The 21224-nt window shown below is 38.9% G+C and overlaps 1 protein-coding gene across 2 annotated transcripts in view; it reads right to left on the bottom strand.

The window, feature by feature from the left end:
• The window catches only part of stim2b (stromal interaction molecule 2b), a 32941-nt gene extending 11915 nt beyond the window's left edge, over nt 1–21026 (bottom strand). For both annotated transcript variants that reach the window (XM_088426710.1, XM_088426719.1), the window contains exons 1-2: nt 20307–21026; nt 4779–4909 (exon numbers count right to left, since the gene is read on the bottom strand). In XM_088426710.1, coding sequence (XP_088282836.1) covers nt 4779–4909; nt 20307–20409 — 234 coding nt within the window. In that variant the 5' untranslated portion in view covers nt 20410–21026. The remainder of the gene's footprint in view (nt 1–4778; nt 4910–20306) is intronic.
• Between the last annotated feature and the right edge of the window lie 198 nt (nt 21027–21224).

Raw genomic sequence — 21224 nt, 5'->3', positions numbered from 1 at the left:
CAAATGTCGCGAAATGACAAACGGCGTCCAATTTTTGTCGGCTCACTGGTTGTGGAGATGCCGAGGCGAAGGATCCGTCGGGGCTCCACCTGATTGGCTGACCGAGCTTAGGGCCGCCATTATTGGGAATGTTTAGAATCGATTATTCCATCGATATTTAGATTGGGGTGTAACGCGAAATATTGTAGTTAAGCAGTTGCTGCTGTTTTTATATCATTTTATTGCTGTTGTTATTATTTGACGTTTATAGTTGACAATGCTTGTGAATGAGTTTAAATAAGTGTCAATTAGGGTTAGCAAAAAATTAAATGTAGTTTTTTTTCAGTCATTCTGGAGGATTATAATTTTAATTGAATTAATTAAAACTTAATTGAAGTAAAAAAAAAATTTATATATATATATATATATATATATATATATATATATATATATATATATATATATATATATATATGTGGTAATGTTAGAATTCTGTGCAAAAACTTCCGACAACGATACTAATTTTAAATCATTTTTTTCAATCCGACATTTTTTTTTTCTTACAATAACATCTTCTACACAGAACTTATAAACGTGGTATTTTGATGAATATTGTGTTTGTGAAATATGAAATAAACAGCAAAATCTACTTGATTTTTTCTACCTCGGGGGGCGGTCATTTTGTGTCTTGTTGTCAACTGAAAATGACATCACAATTCTTGAGAGCTAAGTAACAACCAATCACGGCTCAGCTTGCGAACAGCACATGATTCTTACTCAAAACACACAGTCAAAACACAGCTACGCCCTGATTGGTTGTTACCTAATCGCTGAGCGACTTTGAGGTCATTTTCAGGGGGGCAGAGAGAAACAAAATGGCCGCTCCTGACAAGGATAAAAATTTGCTGCTTAATTCATATTACACAAAGGTAAAATTTATCCAAATGGCATATTTAGGCTAGTCAGGGCATATAAAATATTTATTGTAAATTATATTTTAGAGCAGACATGCCTTTTAATGTAAACCTATTCATAGCTTATGCAAGAAAATAGCTATTCATAAAATTTCCATAAATTGCCACAATTAGTTAGTCGTGTTAGTTGAACTGACTTGGTGATTTTTATTTTATTTTTTTTTAAGTCAAAGCTTATGTCTTTTTAAGACGCTATTTTTATTTTATTTTTTAAGCCATAGCTAATGTCTTTTTAATATAACAACAATACAAAACAAAAAATAACAAAAATATACAAAACAATAAAACAACTTACTACCAATTAGCTGGATTTCTTGCCTAGCCCTGAATAATTCTGATAATTGATTAGTCATCGAATAATCGGCTAAATTGACAGCTCTCGATGACACTTTCTCACACTTCCTATTTATGGAGAACAAGGACTAAATAAATTGTGAAATTTTTCCTACTCTTTTGAACATATAAATTGTATTGAATTATTATGTTGATATATCTTCCGATTTTCCTGCGCTGGCAGGAAACCAAAGGCGCAAAGTGACAGTGGGATTTTTTTTTGTTGGTCAGGTTTAAGGTGTCATCCGGTTGCGGTGGGAACGGCGCACAGCGGGGGGTGACAACTAAGAAGCTGTAATCTTGATGCCCCTTCCTCTGAAGTCCTTCCCCGTAATTGCCAGTGACGGTCGCCCATTCCGGAAATCCGCTCCAGCTGTTGGCGAATCCGGGTCGGGTGACACCTGTCACTTCGACTTAACGGCAATTTGTCTTTCTGTTCAAAAGGGGTTTGAAATTCAGGGCATGTTTAAATATCCGTTATCGATGCTTCGGATTGAATGAACCGTCATGAAGACTAGCGATATATTGAATATAAGTGATGGAATTCGGCATTATGACAAAAAGCGGCATCTGCCATATTCTTTTTTTAATCTGATTGCCAATAAATCAACTCAAATCTGTGATTTTAAAATTTAATGTTGCATGTTTACAAGAGATTCAGCCTAGTAACATTCCAGTCTGCACAATTTTTACTTTTTGTTTAAAAAAAAATGTTTTGTTTAATAATTTGTTTAAAAAAAAAGAAAGAACATTTCTGTTATTTTGACATTTTGGAGAACTTTATTTAGAACATTAAGACCTAGATTTAAGTTATTAGTGTCCATTAGTGTGTGTGTATATATATATTTTATATATATATATATATATATATATATATATATATATATATATATATATATATATATGTGTACATATACTGTATATATGTGTACATATACTGTATATATATATATATATATATATATATATATATATATATATATATATATATATATATATATATATATATAAAACATATACATATATGCATATTTATAGATAGATAGTTAGATAGATACAGATATATATACAGCTAGCTTACGTGCTGTTGAAAATTCTGAAATATATCATCAGATGGCATGGACCCAGTTAAAAGCAAAATATTTTGAGAATTGGTACGTTTCTAAAGATAATGTAGCTGGATCGCTGTGGTAATAGTGATTGGCTAGCAACAGCTAGCCGCTACCAGCTAGCTTGCGAAAGCGGCTAATCACATTTTATAAAAAAAAAAAAAAAAGAGTAGACAATGTAATGACACGGAAGATGTCATGTGAAAAATTAGTTTATCTTTGGGGTCCACTATTTGCATTTTTTAATGCCATTTTGTCAGGTCTTGATCCAATTTGACATTTCAGGTCTGTGTCACTCCACTCTCGAGTGAGATCTTGTCATCAATTGAAGAAGAGATCAGCACTAACACAAACATGCGATGCAAACACGACCCTTGGGAAAAGGTCAATTAACAGCGAGCTCTTAGATGTCGGCCATACTAGACGGCCAAAAGAACACACACGCAAGGCAAAGAGTTTGAGGTGACACATGCTCGCTGTTAGCATTGCTAACTAAATATTAGACGGGAAGCATTCCTGTGTCAACTTGAGGCAAGCTCTTCAATTTCAACCAAATGTTGAAAGGTTGCTATTGGCCCACCTGGAATTAGGGGCAGGGGGGAACACTGTCATATCTCTATCACGCTGTCAACACATAAATTTAACATCCATCGAAAAAACGTGGATTATAGTGTGGGTCTGTAAACCTGGGACAATAAACATACGCGTCGTAAATATTTAGTGCGCCAAGCTGCAGCAGTTTAGAATTTGCAGCATGGTTGTATTTTGAACATGATTTAATAATTAGCATGAAATTTCAACCCCCTAGTGTTTTTTTCATAGCGTTCTTGGATCTCACAAAGAAATCATCGAAAAAGTCCTACATAAGTACAAGGTTAAAGTCTCCACTTTCTGGAAGTGTAAGCGAATGAAAATAGGGGGATTAGTAGACAATGCGCATCATTGAAAGATGAATGTGCCAAAACATTTTCTCAAAACTAAGGATTTCAACATTCAAATTGCTGTAACTTCATCAATATTTGCGCTACCTCCATATATTGTATATAATTTCAATAGGATTCATGTGCGGATTTAAAATATATCTCTAATTTCATTCTCAAAGACATTAGCCTGATATTGTGAAAACGCAACACATATCATGTTCCATTTAATTTGCTCTTAATCTGAAAAGGAAAATGCACTGTTCTTATCATGAAATACATTTGCTGAGAACTTCAGAAAACATGTTAAAATCACAAATATTCCATGAAGTGACATGAACTGCTCTGTACCACTGCTGTAAATAGTCACTACAAACCGTGAAGTCAGTTTTTTCTGAGAGACTCTTGTTACTCCAAACACTGACCCCAGTATTTAAAAAAATACACACACTGATATCAGTGTTTTCAATGAAAAAAACAAACAAGTTGCCAGTAGTGGCAACATAAAATGGCTGCCCTCTGAGTTCAGTGGTTACGTGTCCCCCGGTAAGACCTGTAAACCAGAGATGACTCAGCATATCCAAAATGTACCGGAACTCACCGACAATGAGCGGCAACTTTTTTCTCATTATTTGAGCCCTGCGGCTTATTGTGCAGAGTGACATCTGCATTTTTTTTATTTTTAATTAGCCGCTAAGATGCAATCGACCGATAAAAGCAAATGTGTGTATCAGTTAAAGGTGTCAACAACAAGGAAGTAGAACTGAAAAGATATATATATATATATATATATATATATATATATATATATATATATATATATATATATATATATGTATGTGCAATGTGTGTATGATAATAATAAAATAATCAATTGAAAAAAGATGGGGGTACAGGTACCCCTGGGAGTACTTGAAGGAACTCCGTGGTTACTCGAGATTTGAAATCAAACAAACGCACTTGTGAAAATCCTTTGAAAAATAATTATTGAATTAATTCAGTGTTTCAGGAAAATATAAGTTCATAAAACACGATATGTCGGTAGGTTATTCAGTTTCATTATTTTAAAAAGCCAGATTCTCCCCCATACTAGAATAGTTGGACCCAACTTGGTCACGTGCCACCTCTCGTTACCTGTCAAGTTATGATTAATGTTTTTGTGAACAAATCTCTACTGTAATCCCAAAAGAGGATGTTGAAAAAAATGTATTTATAATTATTAATTTTGAGAACAGGTCCGACACTACGTTGATAGTTTTTAGTTAGTTAAGTTTGAAAAGCTTTAAAGTTCAATAAATCATATAAATCAATAAATCCTTATATCATCTTTTCTGTGTCTGTATCCGATGTTAGGACCTGCGGCATATCCGCGACAAAAACGGTTTTATTTTGATCAATATTTGCTGCTGCGGCGGCTTATTTACCGAAATAAAATTTACGTTATACGTATATGCAGATCTTACCTCCACGCTCTCGTTCACTTCGATGCCTCCGTCGTTGTCGTCGTCCAGCTCTTTATGGATGTGGCGCAAGGCCACCAGGCTGAAGCGGTCTGCATCGCTCACACATGGGGGGATCACCATCAGGCAGGGGTCTAAAAGGGGAGACACCAAGGTCAGTCAGGTCAGCATTTCCCCAAACTAAAAGACACAAAACGTCCTGCGAAATTCCATCGTTTCCCACCGCAATCACAGCAAGCTGATCAAATATTTCTCTCTCAATCTCGAAAACGCCGTACCTTGCAGATGAGCGTTCAACTGCAACAGCGCCAAACACAATCGTAAAACTTCCATTTTCAGAATGCGGGAACATGTTAAAGTGAGTCCGTCCGCGGTCGTGCGGGAAACGCACTTCACCAAGACGACGGTGCGGTCGAAACGCGCGGGAGCCCTAACAGGCCTCATTCTCGGTATCCCGACTGTCGCGAATGCGCAAAGTTCATCAGCTGTCACTTTTTTATTGTCGGAAGTTGCGCAACGGAGCTTTGGGGAACGATCGTCCTTGTGCACGCTCCTCAATTTGCATAAGGGTACATCCACTTGCCCTCGGGCCATGACCGCGCCTCGCTTTCGTCACCGTTTTGTGTAAATATATCGAGGGTTGACTTCAAATGTTTAAATCGTCGACTCTCGCTGGTCTTGCTGGTCTGACTTTGAACACTCACCTGGAGACTAAAAACGGATTCTTTTCACAACAGTCAATCCTATTCAAATTGAAGGTTGACACTAGTTTAATTTATTGCTTGTATAAGCAAAGCGATTCGGCTAAGGTTCTTCCTTAAGTGTATAATCAATATATAAAGGAAAAATGAAATTTGATTTACCTTTGAGTGACGTTGACTCGATTATTTCCAGCTTCATTTCCATATTAATATGTCATACAAACATCTATTTATTGCCCTTTTTTTAAACAAGCAGTATGTAAACAAGGCTTCAAGGCTTGATACTTACAAATGATAATAATAAACTACAGTAAATAAAGTAAATAATAATTAAAGCAAATGGCACACAGGGCAACACAGCTAACTTACTTGCTGAGTGCAAACCAATGAAAAAAAGAGAAGCCTACTTAGAACCAAGCACATTATTTACTTTTAAGTCAAATCGAATTTATTTCAATTTTTCAAAACGGGTCTCAATTGACAGCTATCACTGTATATTTTAGGATATTGGGTGAGAAACTCAACACCATTTCACACTGGTAAATACTATATTAGTGTTTAAAAAGGAGAGGCTTTGGTTATGCAAATACAGTGGACCCCCGTGTTACAGCGTCCCTGGCTTACATTTTTTTCATGTGATGTGAAAAACTGAGTTTTTTCGTCCCTTTTTTATGGTAAAATTAAAATTCGATTAATTGTGCAGCCCTATTTGATGCTGAAAGAAAATCAATAAATAATCAATAAATAATAATTCATGGAAATTGATCTTTACGATTAACACAGGACATATATATTTTAAATATAAATATTTTAACTTGAAGGAAACATTGTGCTGATTTTTTATCTAGTCAAAGAAAAACGCAACCCCCAGTAGGGTCCATTCCACTGTTTGAGAAGGGCTGGGTTAAAGCACTATAACATAGTAGCGAGTTAGCATCAGTGTTAAGCTAGCAGTTTGTCTGTTTTTGATAGACAACGTGCCGTAAAACGTGTATTCATTTTAACTTGCGCTCACTTCCTCTCCCAAGCACATCAATCTACGTCTTTGTTTTAAGCGAAGTTTGACTGGGAGTGACATTAAACAGCTTGAAGCCTCTTTTACGATGACTTATTTACTATTTGCCAAACTGTTATTTATTGTAAAACGTGTTGAGTGGAGTTCACTGCCGCCTTTCAACACTCATGTATTTCTCAAGAAACACTGAACTTCCAAACTGTCAACACACTAACAACCTGACCTTTTTTAATCCAGCCAGAAAGACAATTGTATGGACCAAGAGTATAACAATCACATAGTTATCCTAGCGAGTCATGACACAGACAAAACAAAAAGGAATTCAAACGCGAAATTCCCTCCTAATTTAGTTTCACATTCCGTTTGTGTCATATCGAAAGTCCGGAATTGAACAACTTCCTGCTTCCATGTCTAAGAATCATGGGAAATGGAGTTCAACTGACTGCTGCCTTACAAACTACAATGTTGGGACCGGCAGGTATTTTTTTTCCAATGTAGCAATTGCACCGATTGTATCTAATGCATCGCACGGATTAAGTGAAAGCAGTGCATCATTTCCTGATTATTTTCATTAAGAGAAAAGAGTCATGCATTGCAAAAGTAATGTAAGTACTGTAATGCCTTACTTTTGCTGTAACGTGGTAGTGTAATATGTTACTCAAAAAAATAGTAATATTGTTCTCGTTACATATGAGAATGACAAAATGCATTACAATGCATTCTTAGCCAGAAAGTGGTGTTTTTTTTCCCCCCTTTAAATTCGCCAAAAACATCGCGAGATTGGAGGAGAAAAGGCCGGGGCAAAATATTTACTTGCTGATCTACTACAGCTGAGATGAAACAGCAGGTTGAATGTGGACAATACGTACACAAGATGGACATATGCCAATTACTTTCAGTTTGTCCCAGAAGAATATAATCGTTAGCTGCACCTTGTGCACGACAGCTAAAAAGCTCTCAACGTTGCAAAATAGGACTACTAATTTGACAAACCATTTAGAGCGGTGCCATAGTAACAGGAGGTTAGCTAAAAGCTAATAGCTCTCTCTCATCGAGGGATACCACTTCGACCTCAAGCGGTTAGAAAATTTAGAAGATATGCTACCGATTTCCACAGCGGATTCAGCAGTCGCAACTAGTAATAATGACAAGTTAAGCTAACGCTAATTTACACTGTACAATTGTTATTAATAATCGTCTATAAATAATTTGTGGTCATTGTGTATCAAGATGAAGCATACAAACATGTTAGCCAGTACGTTAAACACCTTAACGATGATGTAGGCTAGCTGCTAACGTTAGCCCCACAGAAATCATCTATTTACGAAACATGCCCCTAACTTAGCCGAATGAACTTAAATTTGAATATTTCCACGCACTAACCGTTTTCGCCTATAAACAATGCATTACTATGCTATCAAACTAAGCTTCTATATGACTCAAGGCAAAAAATAAATCAATTAATTAAAAATTGAGCTTACATCCGGTCATCCTACACTCATTTACAGTACACGGTGTCTGTTATCACTTCAATGCTAGGCTAACATGTTCAGACTGTGGCATTTTGGGCACGCCGTGTCTTTTTACACGTCGGGAACTGAGAGACGTGCTCAGCGATCCACTTAAGAATCAAGAGGAGATGTTTGACTGGACACGTGCCCCGGCTAAGTTTGGATCAGGGCGGCAGGCGGGCAAAAACAGCCGATACCGAAACAGCGGAGGCTTCAATAACCACAAAATAGTTTGCCCGACAGCAACAGGAGCTGTTACACAATGAGGCTCCTTCACATGATATTTGGTAGCCTGTATTGAATATTACAGTTACATAATATGTAATGCTGTATTTGCTTTGCTGGCCAGCCAGCCTGTCAACCTAAGCATTGCTTGTTTAAACACTTCCAACAGCCTAGTTACAGTTACGGTTTGTCACAACTTTTAACTCATTCAATGCCAAACTGGGAATCAAAGATATTTTTACTCCGTTTTGGAGATGTCTGCATCGGTTAGAGAAAACGGAAAGGTTTTCCATTTGACTTGTTTATTAATTGCGGTCTTTTGGCATACACACACAATCATAAACATAACGGAACATGGACTATGCGCAATTTCGAATATTTAAGGTAACAAAACAATAATTTTCTAGACTAGCTTCTACTAGCTTCTATTCTATGCGCCTTATGGTTTGGTGCGCCCTATATATGAAGACAAATAGGCTATTCATTATTCATTATATTATTATAATTATAATACTATTATTAAACCTATTACAAACACAAATGGATATTATTATATTATAATTTTATAATAACTAGTCATTATAATCCGTAGTACCTTATAGTGCAGAAAATACAGTATCCAAAATCCACAAAACTCGCTTCTGACCTCTTCGCCCGAAAAAACACATGGTGTCCGAAAGCGCAACGCTTTTGTTTGCCGATTCCTTTGAGGCACTTTTTTGACAGCTAGCTAAGTGAATTACTGCTTACTGCATGTGCGCTAAACATCTGCTTGCGTGCGAGAAAGGGAGACCTCTGCCATTGTTGGGCTCTTACATCCTGACAAACGGGAGCCCGCCAAGTTAAAAATAACTCAGTGCTTTCCAAATGTGTAGTCTTTTGGGACCGGCTGTTTTGATTTTTTTTTTTTGTGATACCTCCCCTCCCGGAAAGCTTGGGGTCACTCATGGCGACTTCCTGTCACATAGTTCCTCTTAAGCATCCCTCAGCACATAAAAAACAGAGGACACCTGAGAAGGGAAGGCTTTTGCTGTCATCGTTGTGAATTTCACAGACAAAACACTGTCATTGTAAATGACAGTTTTTAAAAATACCTCGGGATTGTCTTTATTCTTAAACTTCTGAAGATATCTTAGAAAGTTTTTGGCGAACACGCAGAACAGAATTGGGCCAACGATAAAAAGAAACTGGGGAAATGGACAAAAGAGAACATGAAAAAAACTTGTGTTTTTTTTTGCACATTTAAAACTATTGCCAAGTGTCTTTAGTCACTCATTCACTGCCATTGATTAGCATTAGCGATTGGACGGGATACAAATCCCATGAGATGAGATGTCTCATGAGACGGAGCCCACGAGAACGAGACCAGATGAGATTTTTGCAAAATTTGTAAAATAAATGAATGGCTAACATAAACTTTCAATCAAATATATATATTTATATATAAAAACCTATTTCCACTTTATTATAAATGAACAGCTTTTACAATTTTAATAATCAACATTTATTTAGTTGAGTATGAACTGAGATTTTTAGATAACTCATACATTTTGGTCGAGATGAAGCGACATCAGAACCACAGAACACACATTTGAGTTACCAAGTGAACAGCATCCAAGCGTGCAGTCTTTTTCGTCTCTTAACACTTACGGCATTATGTTGCAAATTCTGGAAATTATTTTGACTTTTTTAGGGTATCATAAAAGGATCAATGGGGAAAAAAACATTTAGGGAGCAGAAATTTCCAGCAGATGATTAAAACATGTAAACTGGGGTTGCAGCTGGACGTGCAAAATTTTGTGTACAAAAATAATCATTGTCCAAATTTTGGACCATATAAAACCATTATAATTAGAGTTTTCAAGAGGCATTTTAATTGGATTTATGTCATTGATCTTCCTGCGATTTTGGCAACATTCATTTGAGCGGCTGTCAAACTATATCAGTAAACAGAAAATTCTTTGTTCACTTGTGTTTCACCCCAAGACAGTAGATGGCGGTAGAGACCAGTTAATGGCTATGTCTTGAAGACAACAAAGCATACACAAACCATACATTTTTAATTTTTTGTGGGTATTAATAAATGTAACCTACGTATATATGGATAGAACTGATGCCACTGAACAATTTGAATGGTTGAAGGAAAAAAAAATTATAAATAACATTTTAAATGATCACGACTTTATAAGCATTTACAATATTAGAAAAATAAAATGCAATGTGTATAGTTAGCAAAGTGTGTAAACTGCCTTTGAAAGGTAATCTGCACTTGTGTGCGGCTAGCTAGTGGCTAATTCATGCTAGAGGCTGCCCTAAACACTGGTAAGATGCTCCGCTTAATAAAATGCTAGCGTAATTATGTCATTGTTTAGCAACCTGAATAGGCGATTAAATGTGATTTCAGGACAAGGTTGTGTTGTTTGAATCAAGTCGTAACTCACGACGCTCCTGCAGCCACAGGTCGTGAAAAATGCAAATATACCAGTAAGTAAATGGTAAATGGATTTTTACTTATATAGCGCTTTTTACCTTGGATACTCAAAGCGCTTTACACTAGTCATTTACCTACGGATGACGCGGCATCAGGAGCAATTTGGGTTTCAGCGTCTTGCTCAAGGACACTTCGACATGGTCTTGATGGTCAGGGGATCGAACCCACAGCCTCTCAGCTGGGAGCCGACCACTCTACACTATGCAGCCCCGCTTAAGTGTTCTAAAGGCTCCAACTCAAGAAAAAAATAAAATAAATCAAGCCTTTGGGCAACATGTTCTATCAACTGAGCCTTATCTAGGTTTTACGTTTTTGAAATGAACTTTTTGGAGAGCTCTTCTGCCTCGCTTTACTGCATCCCTGAACTTTAGTCCAAATCCCCACACAAACCTCGACAGATCATTTGAAACGCCTGCCTGCGACCATCATCCCCCCTCAGAGGTCCGAGTGCCTAAAACCACTGTTAAATAATCACTAATCCTATCCAAGGGGGAAAAAAAGGCAAGAGGTTTAACTCCAGCTAAAAACTTCCAGAAAAGGAGACGCTTCTCGCGGCCAGGATTGCGTGGAACTTTTGAATAACAGTCCCCGAACACGAGAATTACCATATCTGCGTTGGACTGGGGAAGCCTGCGAGACGACTAGGAGGGCAAGGCCACCCTTAAGACACCTCTAATTAGCTCACTTAGTCACTAACAGTTGCCAAAAAAAAAAAAGGGTAAGTGTAAAACATTTGCACCGAAGAGCTCAAATGAAGAATTGAACACGTCACATGGCGAGGATGTCCACGGCCGTCGAAGCTCGTGACTTTAGCGAGCTTTCATTGTTACGGTCCCGTTGCGGAGAAAAAAGGATAAACACAAAGTCATGCTTGGTTGCAGAAGAAAAAAGCAGGTCATAAGTAAAGGGAGGGGTGTCATTCTTCATTTGATTCGTCATGTTTCATGTAGAGATCCGGTTGGATCGCATTGCTGGAATTGCCGCAGTGAGCCGAGGCGTGAAGTCGTCAGGAATACGCAACAATCCCTTTCTTTGTTGTGATGCTTTTCCAACTTGAACACTGGCGAGTGAACGCGTGTGACCGCAACTGTTGACATCTCAGGAAAGACGGGGAGCTACAGACTCCAGTGACGTGAAGACAAATAGAAAGTGCCGAGGTCAAGTCAGGATGATATATTGACGGTATTTTACTGAAAATAAGGTGCACCGAATTATAAGGCGCTGTCTTGACGAACAGGTCTATTTCGGAGATTTTTGTATATACGGTGCACCGGGTGATAAAATGCACCGGATTGTAGGGCACGGTCTCAAAAAATAGGTCCAATATTTGGAAAATTCATGGACAAAATGCAAAAGGCGCAGTCGCAATGAAAAGGTCAACTTTGGGAAATTTTCTGGTTATATCACACCGGGTTATCCTGTGTATTTTGGGAAATTTCCAAAAACAGCATAACCCCAAGTTACGGCATATCTTGTTTACGTTTTTTTCACATTAAGAAGTGGAATACCAAGTTTTTTCATCACATTTTTACCGCATATTTCCCGCCTTACGGCATCAACAACAATTACAAAATGAGGTTACAAGAAGCAGGATGCAATCTCAGTGAGGAAATCTATCTGGGGAAATTTTCATGGATGAGACACACCGTTATAAGGCGCAATCTTAATAAATCTAATTTTAGGAATTTCTACATACAGTATAAGGCGCACCGGGGTCATCAGGCACACCGGGTTTTCAGGCAAAGTCTTAAATAACAGGTCTATTTTGGGAAATTTCCATGTATAAGGCGCTCCAGGTTTTAAGGTGAAGCCTCAATGAACAGGGCTATTTTCAAAAATTGCCACGAATAAGATACACCAGGGTCATAAGGCACACCAGGTTATCAGATACAGTCTTAATGGGCTGGTCTATTTTTGGAAAACGTGTAAAAGGCGCAACAGGTTATAAGGTACAGTCTCAATGAACAGGTCTATTTTTTCATGTATAAAGTGCACCGGGTTATTAGGTGCATTAAGAGAGATATTACAAGCCAGTACAGCAAATAACTCTTTCTTCAATTTTATTCAACTTCAATTCTAAATTTAGAACAAGGGTCTTCAATCTTGGTCCTCATGGGGCGGTGTCCTGGATGTTTTTTCTGTCTCAGTGCTACAAGACACGCGATTCAAATGATCAAGGTCATTATTGGGCTTCTGCTGACCTTGCTGATTGTCTGCTCATTTGAATCAGGTGTGTTGCAGCCAGGAGACATACAAAACATCCAGCAGCGAGGCCCTCGAGGACCAGGATTGCAGCCCCTGATTTGGACCAATTAAGACTGTATTTTTAAAATTTAATCTTTCAGAAAACATTTGTAGTCATCGACAGTTAGAAGTGAACCTTTTTTGTCCAATGGCCTACTTCCTGCAAAAGAGAATACCGCATTTATTGTAATCTTGTGCCTTATGTGTGTGCCCTGACTCTTCAAATCTATAAATTTTGGTAACGCCTCTGCTTGACTGACTGTCAGACCAGTTCCCACTGACAAAGAGACGTAAGGGAAGGAACACACTCAGTAAATATGCTAAACCAATAAGGGAGACCGTTACGTAATATGTATAGTATGTACGCTGGCAGCGATAAACCAATAAGGGAGACCGTTACGTAAAAAGTATAGAATGTACGCTAGCAGCAACAAACCAATCAGAAAACATTGCATAATATGTACAGTACGTACGCTGGAGGTGATAAACCAATCAGAGAACAATACATTTTACTTATAGTACGTACGCTCCGAGAACATTACGTTTGTTCCCTTTTAATTAGGTGTGCCCTGTGTATGGGTTTAGTAAAGAAATAAACCCTAGAATAGAGTTTGCACCTAATAATACGGTGCACCATATGGTGTAGAAATACGGTATTTCTTCTGGTACCTTGTGTTAAATTCTGGAACAGTGCGTTATAGTACGTATACCAGGTCCATATCGGCCCATAACATACGTGCCGGTTTGAAGATAAGGAGATCAAGGCTCGTTTCAAGGATAGTCGGATCCAGAAGACAGTCAGAGCTAGGCTGTAACTCAAATATTGACAGGTTGTTTAAACGTAGTTAGCATGTCAGAGTTCTAGTTTGTGTTTAATCTTCAAACACGGGCTTCCCGTAGCAGATCAACTTTCAGTCCTGTGTGACAAACGGGTGTCTGTGTTTGTTAACCCGCTTGTTACGAGCACGGGTCAGACCGTTAACGACGGCCAACGGCATGCCAGAGAAATCCACACCTTCCTCCCGCTACCCCCACGCTAGCACGTCGAGCAAGTCACAGCGGGAAAGTCCCTGACAAATAAGAACCGATTACCCTTACACTGTAATTGTTGTTACATAAAGAGCCGGAAGTTACTCTAAAAAAAAAAAAAAGAAGAAGAGATTAACCTCTGGAACTGTCTCAGGTGTCGGTGAAGGGCACAGCTTTAGATTCTTCCAGTGTTAGGGCGACAAGCCTTAGAAATGCTACACATGAACGAGAGCCGATTCAGGAACCCGATGAACAGGTGCTATAGCAATGTCAGATTTCAATAAACCAATGACAAATACACACGAGAACTTCTCCGCCTCGCGTGACCAATCGGGTCATTTTCGTCCCGTCCCTACAATAAACAAAAGCCGAACTTGCTCGTCTAGAAATATACTCGCCCATTTCGGCTAGCGGCTAACAGTGCAGGTCACTTCCGCCGCCGAGGACCCGGAGCAGCCAAGTGAAGCACACTGCCAACTAGGGGATAAACACCTTTTATGTGCGCTACTGTGTGGAGACATCTCTATGCCGATGAGGTCCGGCGTTCACCGCCGACTGACTATTACTACCTGACACCAAAGAACAACAAAACGACCGCACGGGAAATGGGCATTAGTCAGCCGCCTGGTGGAAAATAAGCAGGGAAAACTTCAGCGGGAACTTTATAAATACTCTCGCAGGGTTCTACTCTCGGGCCTCATTAGGTTGAATAACAAGCCTAAAGCCCGTGGACTGAGACGGGGGCAGCAGCTGTCCACCTTCGGGGACGCCCGACAGGAAAGTCGACGGCCGCGGTACCGTCGAACGGCGCCGACCTTCACAACTAGCCTTTAGGAAACGTGGCCGAACGCTTCATTGCAGGGTGACGTTTAAAAGGGACGGGTAATAAATGCTGAGCGTGGCGAAGTAATCAGCCCTGTGTTGAGCGAACAGAAACACGGAGCCGCTTGAAGATGAACTGTGCTACGCATGACAGTGCAGAAATCAGAGGCGGCAGAAGTACACTCTGTACTCAAGTTTAGTATATACAGTAGTTGTGTAAAACAAGACTCTGGTACTGAGTCCATTCCTTTAGTAACTGTAAGACTTCACTAAGGTTTCAATATGGGGCTTTCTACTGGGGATAGGGTTTTAATGTTGGGTTCAAAGAAGGGTTTTATACTAGGGTTTGGGCTTCAAACTAGGGTTAAAGTTTAAAAGCGTGCTATCTAACTTGGGTTAGGGTTTCAAAGTAGGGTTTTAAGTTAGAGTTAAGGTTTTAAAGTAGGGTTTTATACTAGGGTTTGGGCTTCAAACTAGGGTTAAAGTTAAAAGCGGGCTATCTAACTTGGGTTAGGGTTTCAAAGTAGGGTTTTAAGATAGAGTTATGGTTTCAAAGTAGGGATTTTGAGCCAAGGATAGGGTTTCAATGTCGTGTTTTCCATTAGAGTTAGGGTTTCAAAGTATGGTCTTAAACAACGGTGTGGTCTCAAAGTAGTGTTTTAAACTAGGGTTAAGGTTTCAACGTAGGGTTTGAAACTAGGGTTTCAAAATAAGGTTTTAAATTAGAGTTTGGGTTTCAAATTGGGGTTTTAAATTAAGGTTAGCGTTTGAAAGTTGGGTTTCAAACTAATGTTACACTTAAAAAATAGGAATTCAAACAGTGCTTTAGCTTCTAAGTAGAGTTTCAAACTAGGGTTAGGGATTCAATGTAGGGTTTCAAAGTCATATTTTAATGGATTTTTCAGATTTCAAAGTAGGGTTTCAAATAAGGGTTAGGGTATGAGGGTTTTAAACTAATGCAAGGGTTTCGATTAAAGTTTCACGCTAAGGTTTACGGTTTCAAACTCGGGCTTTATTGTAGGGTTAGGGCTTCAAAGCAGTGGGGTAAAGCGGGATATTTAACTTGGGTTATTGGAGGGGATAGGCTTTCAAAGAAGGGTTTTAACACTGAGTTTCAAAGTATGGTCTTTACAGTTAAGGTTAGGGTTAAGGTTTTAAAGTAGGGTTTAGAACTGGGACTCCAAAATAGGGTTTTAAAATGGAGTTAGGGTTTCACACTAAGTTTACACTTAGTAAAAAGTAGGGATCAAACAGTGCTTCCGTTTTATAGTACGTTTTCAAACTAAGTTGAGAGATTCAAAGTAGGGTTTCAAAGTCATATTATAATTTTTTTTAAGATTTAAGTAAGTAATATTAAGAAGTAGGGTTTTAAATTAGGGTTTTGCTTTCAAACGTGTTTTATATTATGATCAAGGCTTCGAAGTAGGGTTTATAATAAGGCTAGCGTTTGAAATTGGGGTATTTAACTTGTGTTACGGTTTCAAAGTAATGTTTTTGAACCAAGGTCAAGGTTTCAATTGGGGTTTCAATGAAGGGTTTTAAAACAGGTTTGCAATCCAAGGTTAAGGTTTCAAAGTAGGGCTTCAAATTGGGTTTCAAATATGTTTAGTTTTAAAAGTAAGGTTTCAAACTGGGCTTCCAAAATGGGGTTTTTTGATTAGAGTTAGTCCTATCACAAATGAGCATCACCCTGTTGTCCATGAGTGACAGCCCAAAACGGGTGTTTTCCCAAGGACTAACAACTTATAAAAACGTGCCAACTTTTTAATCTTCCTTAAATCCGTTTACAAGACCGGTATGACGTCCGTGAAGGCAAACAAGGACTGGCTTTCTCCTCTATGGCCGCACAAGTGCAGCTGACGCAATGAGTGCGCTAACGGTACTGATGCGTCATTGTTCACGGGTCCGCTGGACAGAGAGCAGAATTTTGTCAGTCTCACACTGGGAAAAGGACAAGTGGCTGTTGAAACAGTCCTCGGCAGTTCCATCGAGAACTTCTAACAATTGGTGTTAATGAAACCTACCAAACCGTACACATGCAGGGGATTCTAAAAAAATATCTTTTTTCTTCTTGGGAGGATAAAGAATATATGCATATGTACATACAGTGAGTGTGGAATTGTCAATATTTTTGTCTGGCAAGCTAGCTTGAATTTATTCAAATATGTCCGATTACGTGTCAAATGTGTTCATCATACCAATATGTTATAAAATTAAGCGAGACAACATTGTTTTATGTTTTTTGTTTTTTTTTATATGTCTGCTGTGCATGATTTTCTGTCGGCATTTTTTCCATGATGAGTATTGACTTGCATAAAGCAAAAATAAATAAATGCTTGAAAATTAAGTAAGTAAACACTATTAGTATTTATTATAGTTTCGTTAATATGTAATATGTCTGCAGAGCATGTTTTTGTTTTAGAATTTTTTTTCATAACGCCGCCTTCCACATAATAATAATAATAATAATAATAATAATCATCTGTGGAATTATGGGGAAAAAAAATGTAGAACGAAAATCATGCACTGCAGACATGACAATAAAAGCAATCAAAAAAATCCCAATAAAAATATTGACTTACTTAATTTTCTTACAAATTGGTATAATGTTGGCCAAATGCAAAAAAAAAAATAAAATCAATAAGTCCTGGAATTGAAGTAAAACAAAAATGCAGAGCATATTTACAAATACAATTGAATGTACTTGTGGGGAAAATGATGAAAACATACATTTTTTCCCATAATGCATTTTTGCATTTGGCTTACATCATCCTTCATCTTAGAAAATTATGGAAGTCAACATTTTTCTGGGATTTATTCTTGGATAATGCCAAGGTGTATTGATTAACACAAAAAAGCTAGTTCTTTAGCATTTAGCATTTAGCATTTAGCCCCCAAATCAAAGAGGTAAATATTTTAAGCATGTTGTTTTGGTTTCATTACTGTCTGCTGCGTATGATTTTTGTTCCGCATTTTTTCACACAATGCCAACTTCCACATGTGTATACCCTGTGGCATTACAGTTAAAAAAAAAAAAAAAAAACTAACATGAACACAATGGGAAAAAAAAAAATCGGAACATGTATCACGTTTAAATATTTTAGAAAGAAAAATCAAACTTAAAAGACAATTCGAAAACACGTTATCGGGGTCAGCAGCTCCTCAAAGTCATGTGACTCGTACTCGGTTTGAACCTATTTCAATTCATTTCAATGTCTTTGCAAACGAACGATTTTGCCGGTGGAAAATGTTTACTCCGCTTTGGTTTTCGTACTTAGGAGTAGCTGTCATAATGTGTGGTTACGTTCAAATATAACTTCTTTATATTTACCATAACACTGGTTTTGTTAGCTTATCTGCACGTTAGCGTCAAATTAAGAGAATTTCATCAGACGGTTGCTTGCTTTGTTTACATGTATACGTAATTTTCCTGAATGTTGAATACCTTGAAAAACTTGTCAGGCGTTTTTAGTCCACAACAATCATCTAAAGAGTTCACGAAATCCTGACGGGACTGCTGAACAACCTTCTACAAATTCCCGGTAGGGTTCTCCCGGCCTTGTATCGGGTTTCTCTGGTTTCCAGGTGTCTACCGCCGTTTGTCAAAGTTAGAGGCCCAAAAAAAAAAAAAAACAGACACTTGAACCCTTTAGGCCTAAAAGCGTCAAACTCCAGTCCAGGAGCGCCCGTGCCCTGCACGTTTTCCGAGTTTCCCTCCGCAACACACCTAATTCGAAGCCGTACCTTTTTACCGTCGTATATTTCTTCAGGGATTCTTCTGTCCTCCATGTTGCCCTTTTGAAACCTTCTGGAGCTATTCCAGATCTCGTCAATTTGCCCCGTTGGCTCGCAGACTTCCTAAACGATACGTCGCCATGTCCTCAGATTCCTTCACTTGTGTGACACGTCGCTCAAAGTGTTATTCCCTGCCAGCGTTTTAGTGCGGTCGGATGCCAGCTGAGATCATAACCACTTGACGGCGTGCCAACATGTCTGTTATTACATATTTAGCATGTTTAACCCAACTCCCCAGTCAGAAAAGCTCTATTATGATTGTTTACACGAGAAGGCTTGCAGTAGACGTATAATGGTTTTTAGTGGTAGCCTGGTCTTTTTTTTTTGTGGGTCAAACCGACCCGTTAAGACTCTTAATGTTGAATGTTTTTCATACCTCTCCTTTATTTATGTTTAGTCAACATCTGTTAAAAAGAGCATTTGTATGGAATTTTATTACAGCTTTTTTTTTTTAAATTATAAATGAGCAAAAACACGGGTAAAAATGACCCGAGACTATTATTTCTGTTTCTGAGGGAGGCAAAAAGGAATTGATGGTTACCGGGAATGCAGTATGCACAAAAAAAGGTTTTGGGTGTCTTTTGTTAATTACACCTGACTAGGGATGCACAATTAGTCGAATTTTAATCGCGATAATTAATTAGGCTGATCCTCGGCGATATTATACTTTTGAAAGCCTGCTACTATACATGTCAAATTAGGCACTTTGCCATCCTACCACCAGGGGGCAATGTTTCCCACATGTTTGCATGACAAAAGCCTCTGCTTTTCTCACTCTAATATATTATTTACCAGTGAGAAATGGCAATGAGTTTCTCTCCTAATATATACAGTGCTAGCTGTCAATTGAGAACCATTTTGAAAAATTGATTGGCAAAAAATTTGGAATACATTTGGTTTGAAATGACCGAAAATGACATTTGGACTGCTAATTGATTAAAATTTGCTTAAAAGTAAATAATGTGCTTGTTTCTAAGTGGGCTTCATTTTTTTTTATTGGATTGCACTAAGCAAGAAAGTTAGCTGTGTTGCCCTGTGTGCTAAGTTTTTGCCATGTCTTGAGTGAATTTGTTTTAATGATGTTCTTTATATATTTTAGTTAATTATTTTTATTTGTAAGAATTGAGTCTTAACGCCATGCTTATATACTTCTTGTTTAAAGAAAGGGCAATATATAGACATGATTAATAATCGTGATTGAAACAAAAGTATCACATGGGTAGTTAGCCAGGTTACACACAAAAAAAAGTTGCGTATGCCTCTGGATAATCACACCTGCCGCGGGTCAAATTGACCCGTGATGTTAATGTTTGACAGAAACAATTGTAACACGCGGTTGTAAATTAAGTTTTGCATTTGTACTTTGTGAGTGGGTTTCCAATAAAAAAAATAAATAAAAAAAAAGAGTGTTTTACGCTTTTATAATAAAGAAATGCACACCCCGGGTCATATTGACCCAGAGATAATATTGCAGTTCATGAGGAATGAACAAAAGTCAGTGGTCAAAACAAAACATTAGATTTGGATTCTACACATTCTGGACACGTTTGGGTGGCTAAAAACACCCGGGTCAAACTGACCCAGGGACATCCTTGCTCTCCCTGGCAAAAGAGCCTAGCAAGACGGTTTTAATCCTGGAGGGTATTCCCCGATGGGAGGTATGGGGGTGGCCTTGTATTCCACACGAGCTGTGCTTACCTGGGTTGGCTCCATCTCCAGTGCCCGCCGAGTTGGAGCCCGGTACCGCAGAGATGACGAGTCCACGCAGCAACACGATCAGCACCGCGGGGATGGTGCACATCGTGGACGTGTGGGTGGGAAGAAGATCCGGCACTTGGCTAAGGCGTTGGGATCATGGGCCAAATCAGTCTTTTGGAAGCTAATTCACACGCAAACGACAGTTCTGGAGCGCGCATCGAGGTTCGGAAACGTCCCACGCATGAAACTAATACCCGCCACAGGTACTTTGAGAGGGGCTGCGCTTTGCAGGCTCCCCCATGATATCAGCTGTCAACTAAATCACGCATCTGATCGTGCACGGCAGGGAGGGGGGCGCTTTATGTGCAGGAATCCCAAACGTTCGAATCCTGCTCCTTCAAAAAAAAAAAACAAAAAAAAACGTCCGATCCGCGGAATCGATGGTAAAATCCCCAAGCGAGTTGTTGCCAAGTAGTGCCCTACTTCCACGTACAGTGTAGTATAAACACGTCGGTCCAGATCCGGTTCCTCTTCACACAGAAAGCTGCCCGATTAAAAAGAAAACAAAGAAAAACCGCGCTTCCTCCTCCGGTTTTTAAGGAACCACATGGCTGCTGCTTCCCCGTTTCCTATTTACTGCGTGGATCCGATTCGAGAGGTTCGGTGCGGCGTGGGGATCCGCATGCCATCGCCGCTAGTTTGCCGGCGGACGCGCGCGCGCGCTTGAGGAGGACGCGCGCGTAGAGCAGGGGCGGAAGTCGCTATGCAAATGAGTAGGGGGAGGGGGGGGGGGGCGTAATAAAGCGGTGTGTGTATGTGTGTCAGTCTTTCCCAGTCTGGAAGCTGCGTCACGGCCCAGCCCGCACTCAACTCAGCTGCTCAGGAGGACCGTCAGTCGTATTTTCCTCATCTGATTGG

The sequence above is a fragment of the Hippichthys cyanospilos genome, chromosome 1 (genome assembly GCF_059441005.1).
Source record: "Hippichthys cyanospilos isolate Australia breed blue-spotted pipefish chromosome 1, RoL_Hcya_1.0, whole genome shotgun sequence".
Taxonomy (NCBI): Eukaryota; Metazoa; Chordata; class Actinopteri; order Syngnathiformes; family Syngnathidae; genus Hippichthys; species Hippichthys cyanospilos.
Note: the sequence above shows the minus strand (reverse complement) of the source record. Positions and strands in the feature narration are given on the sequence as shown.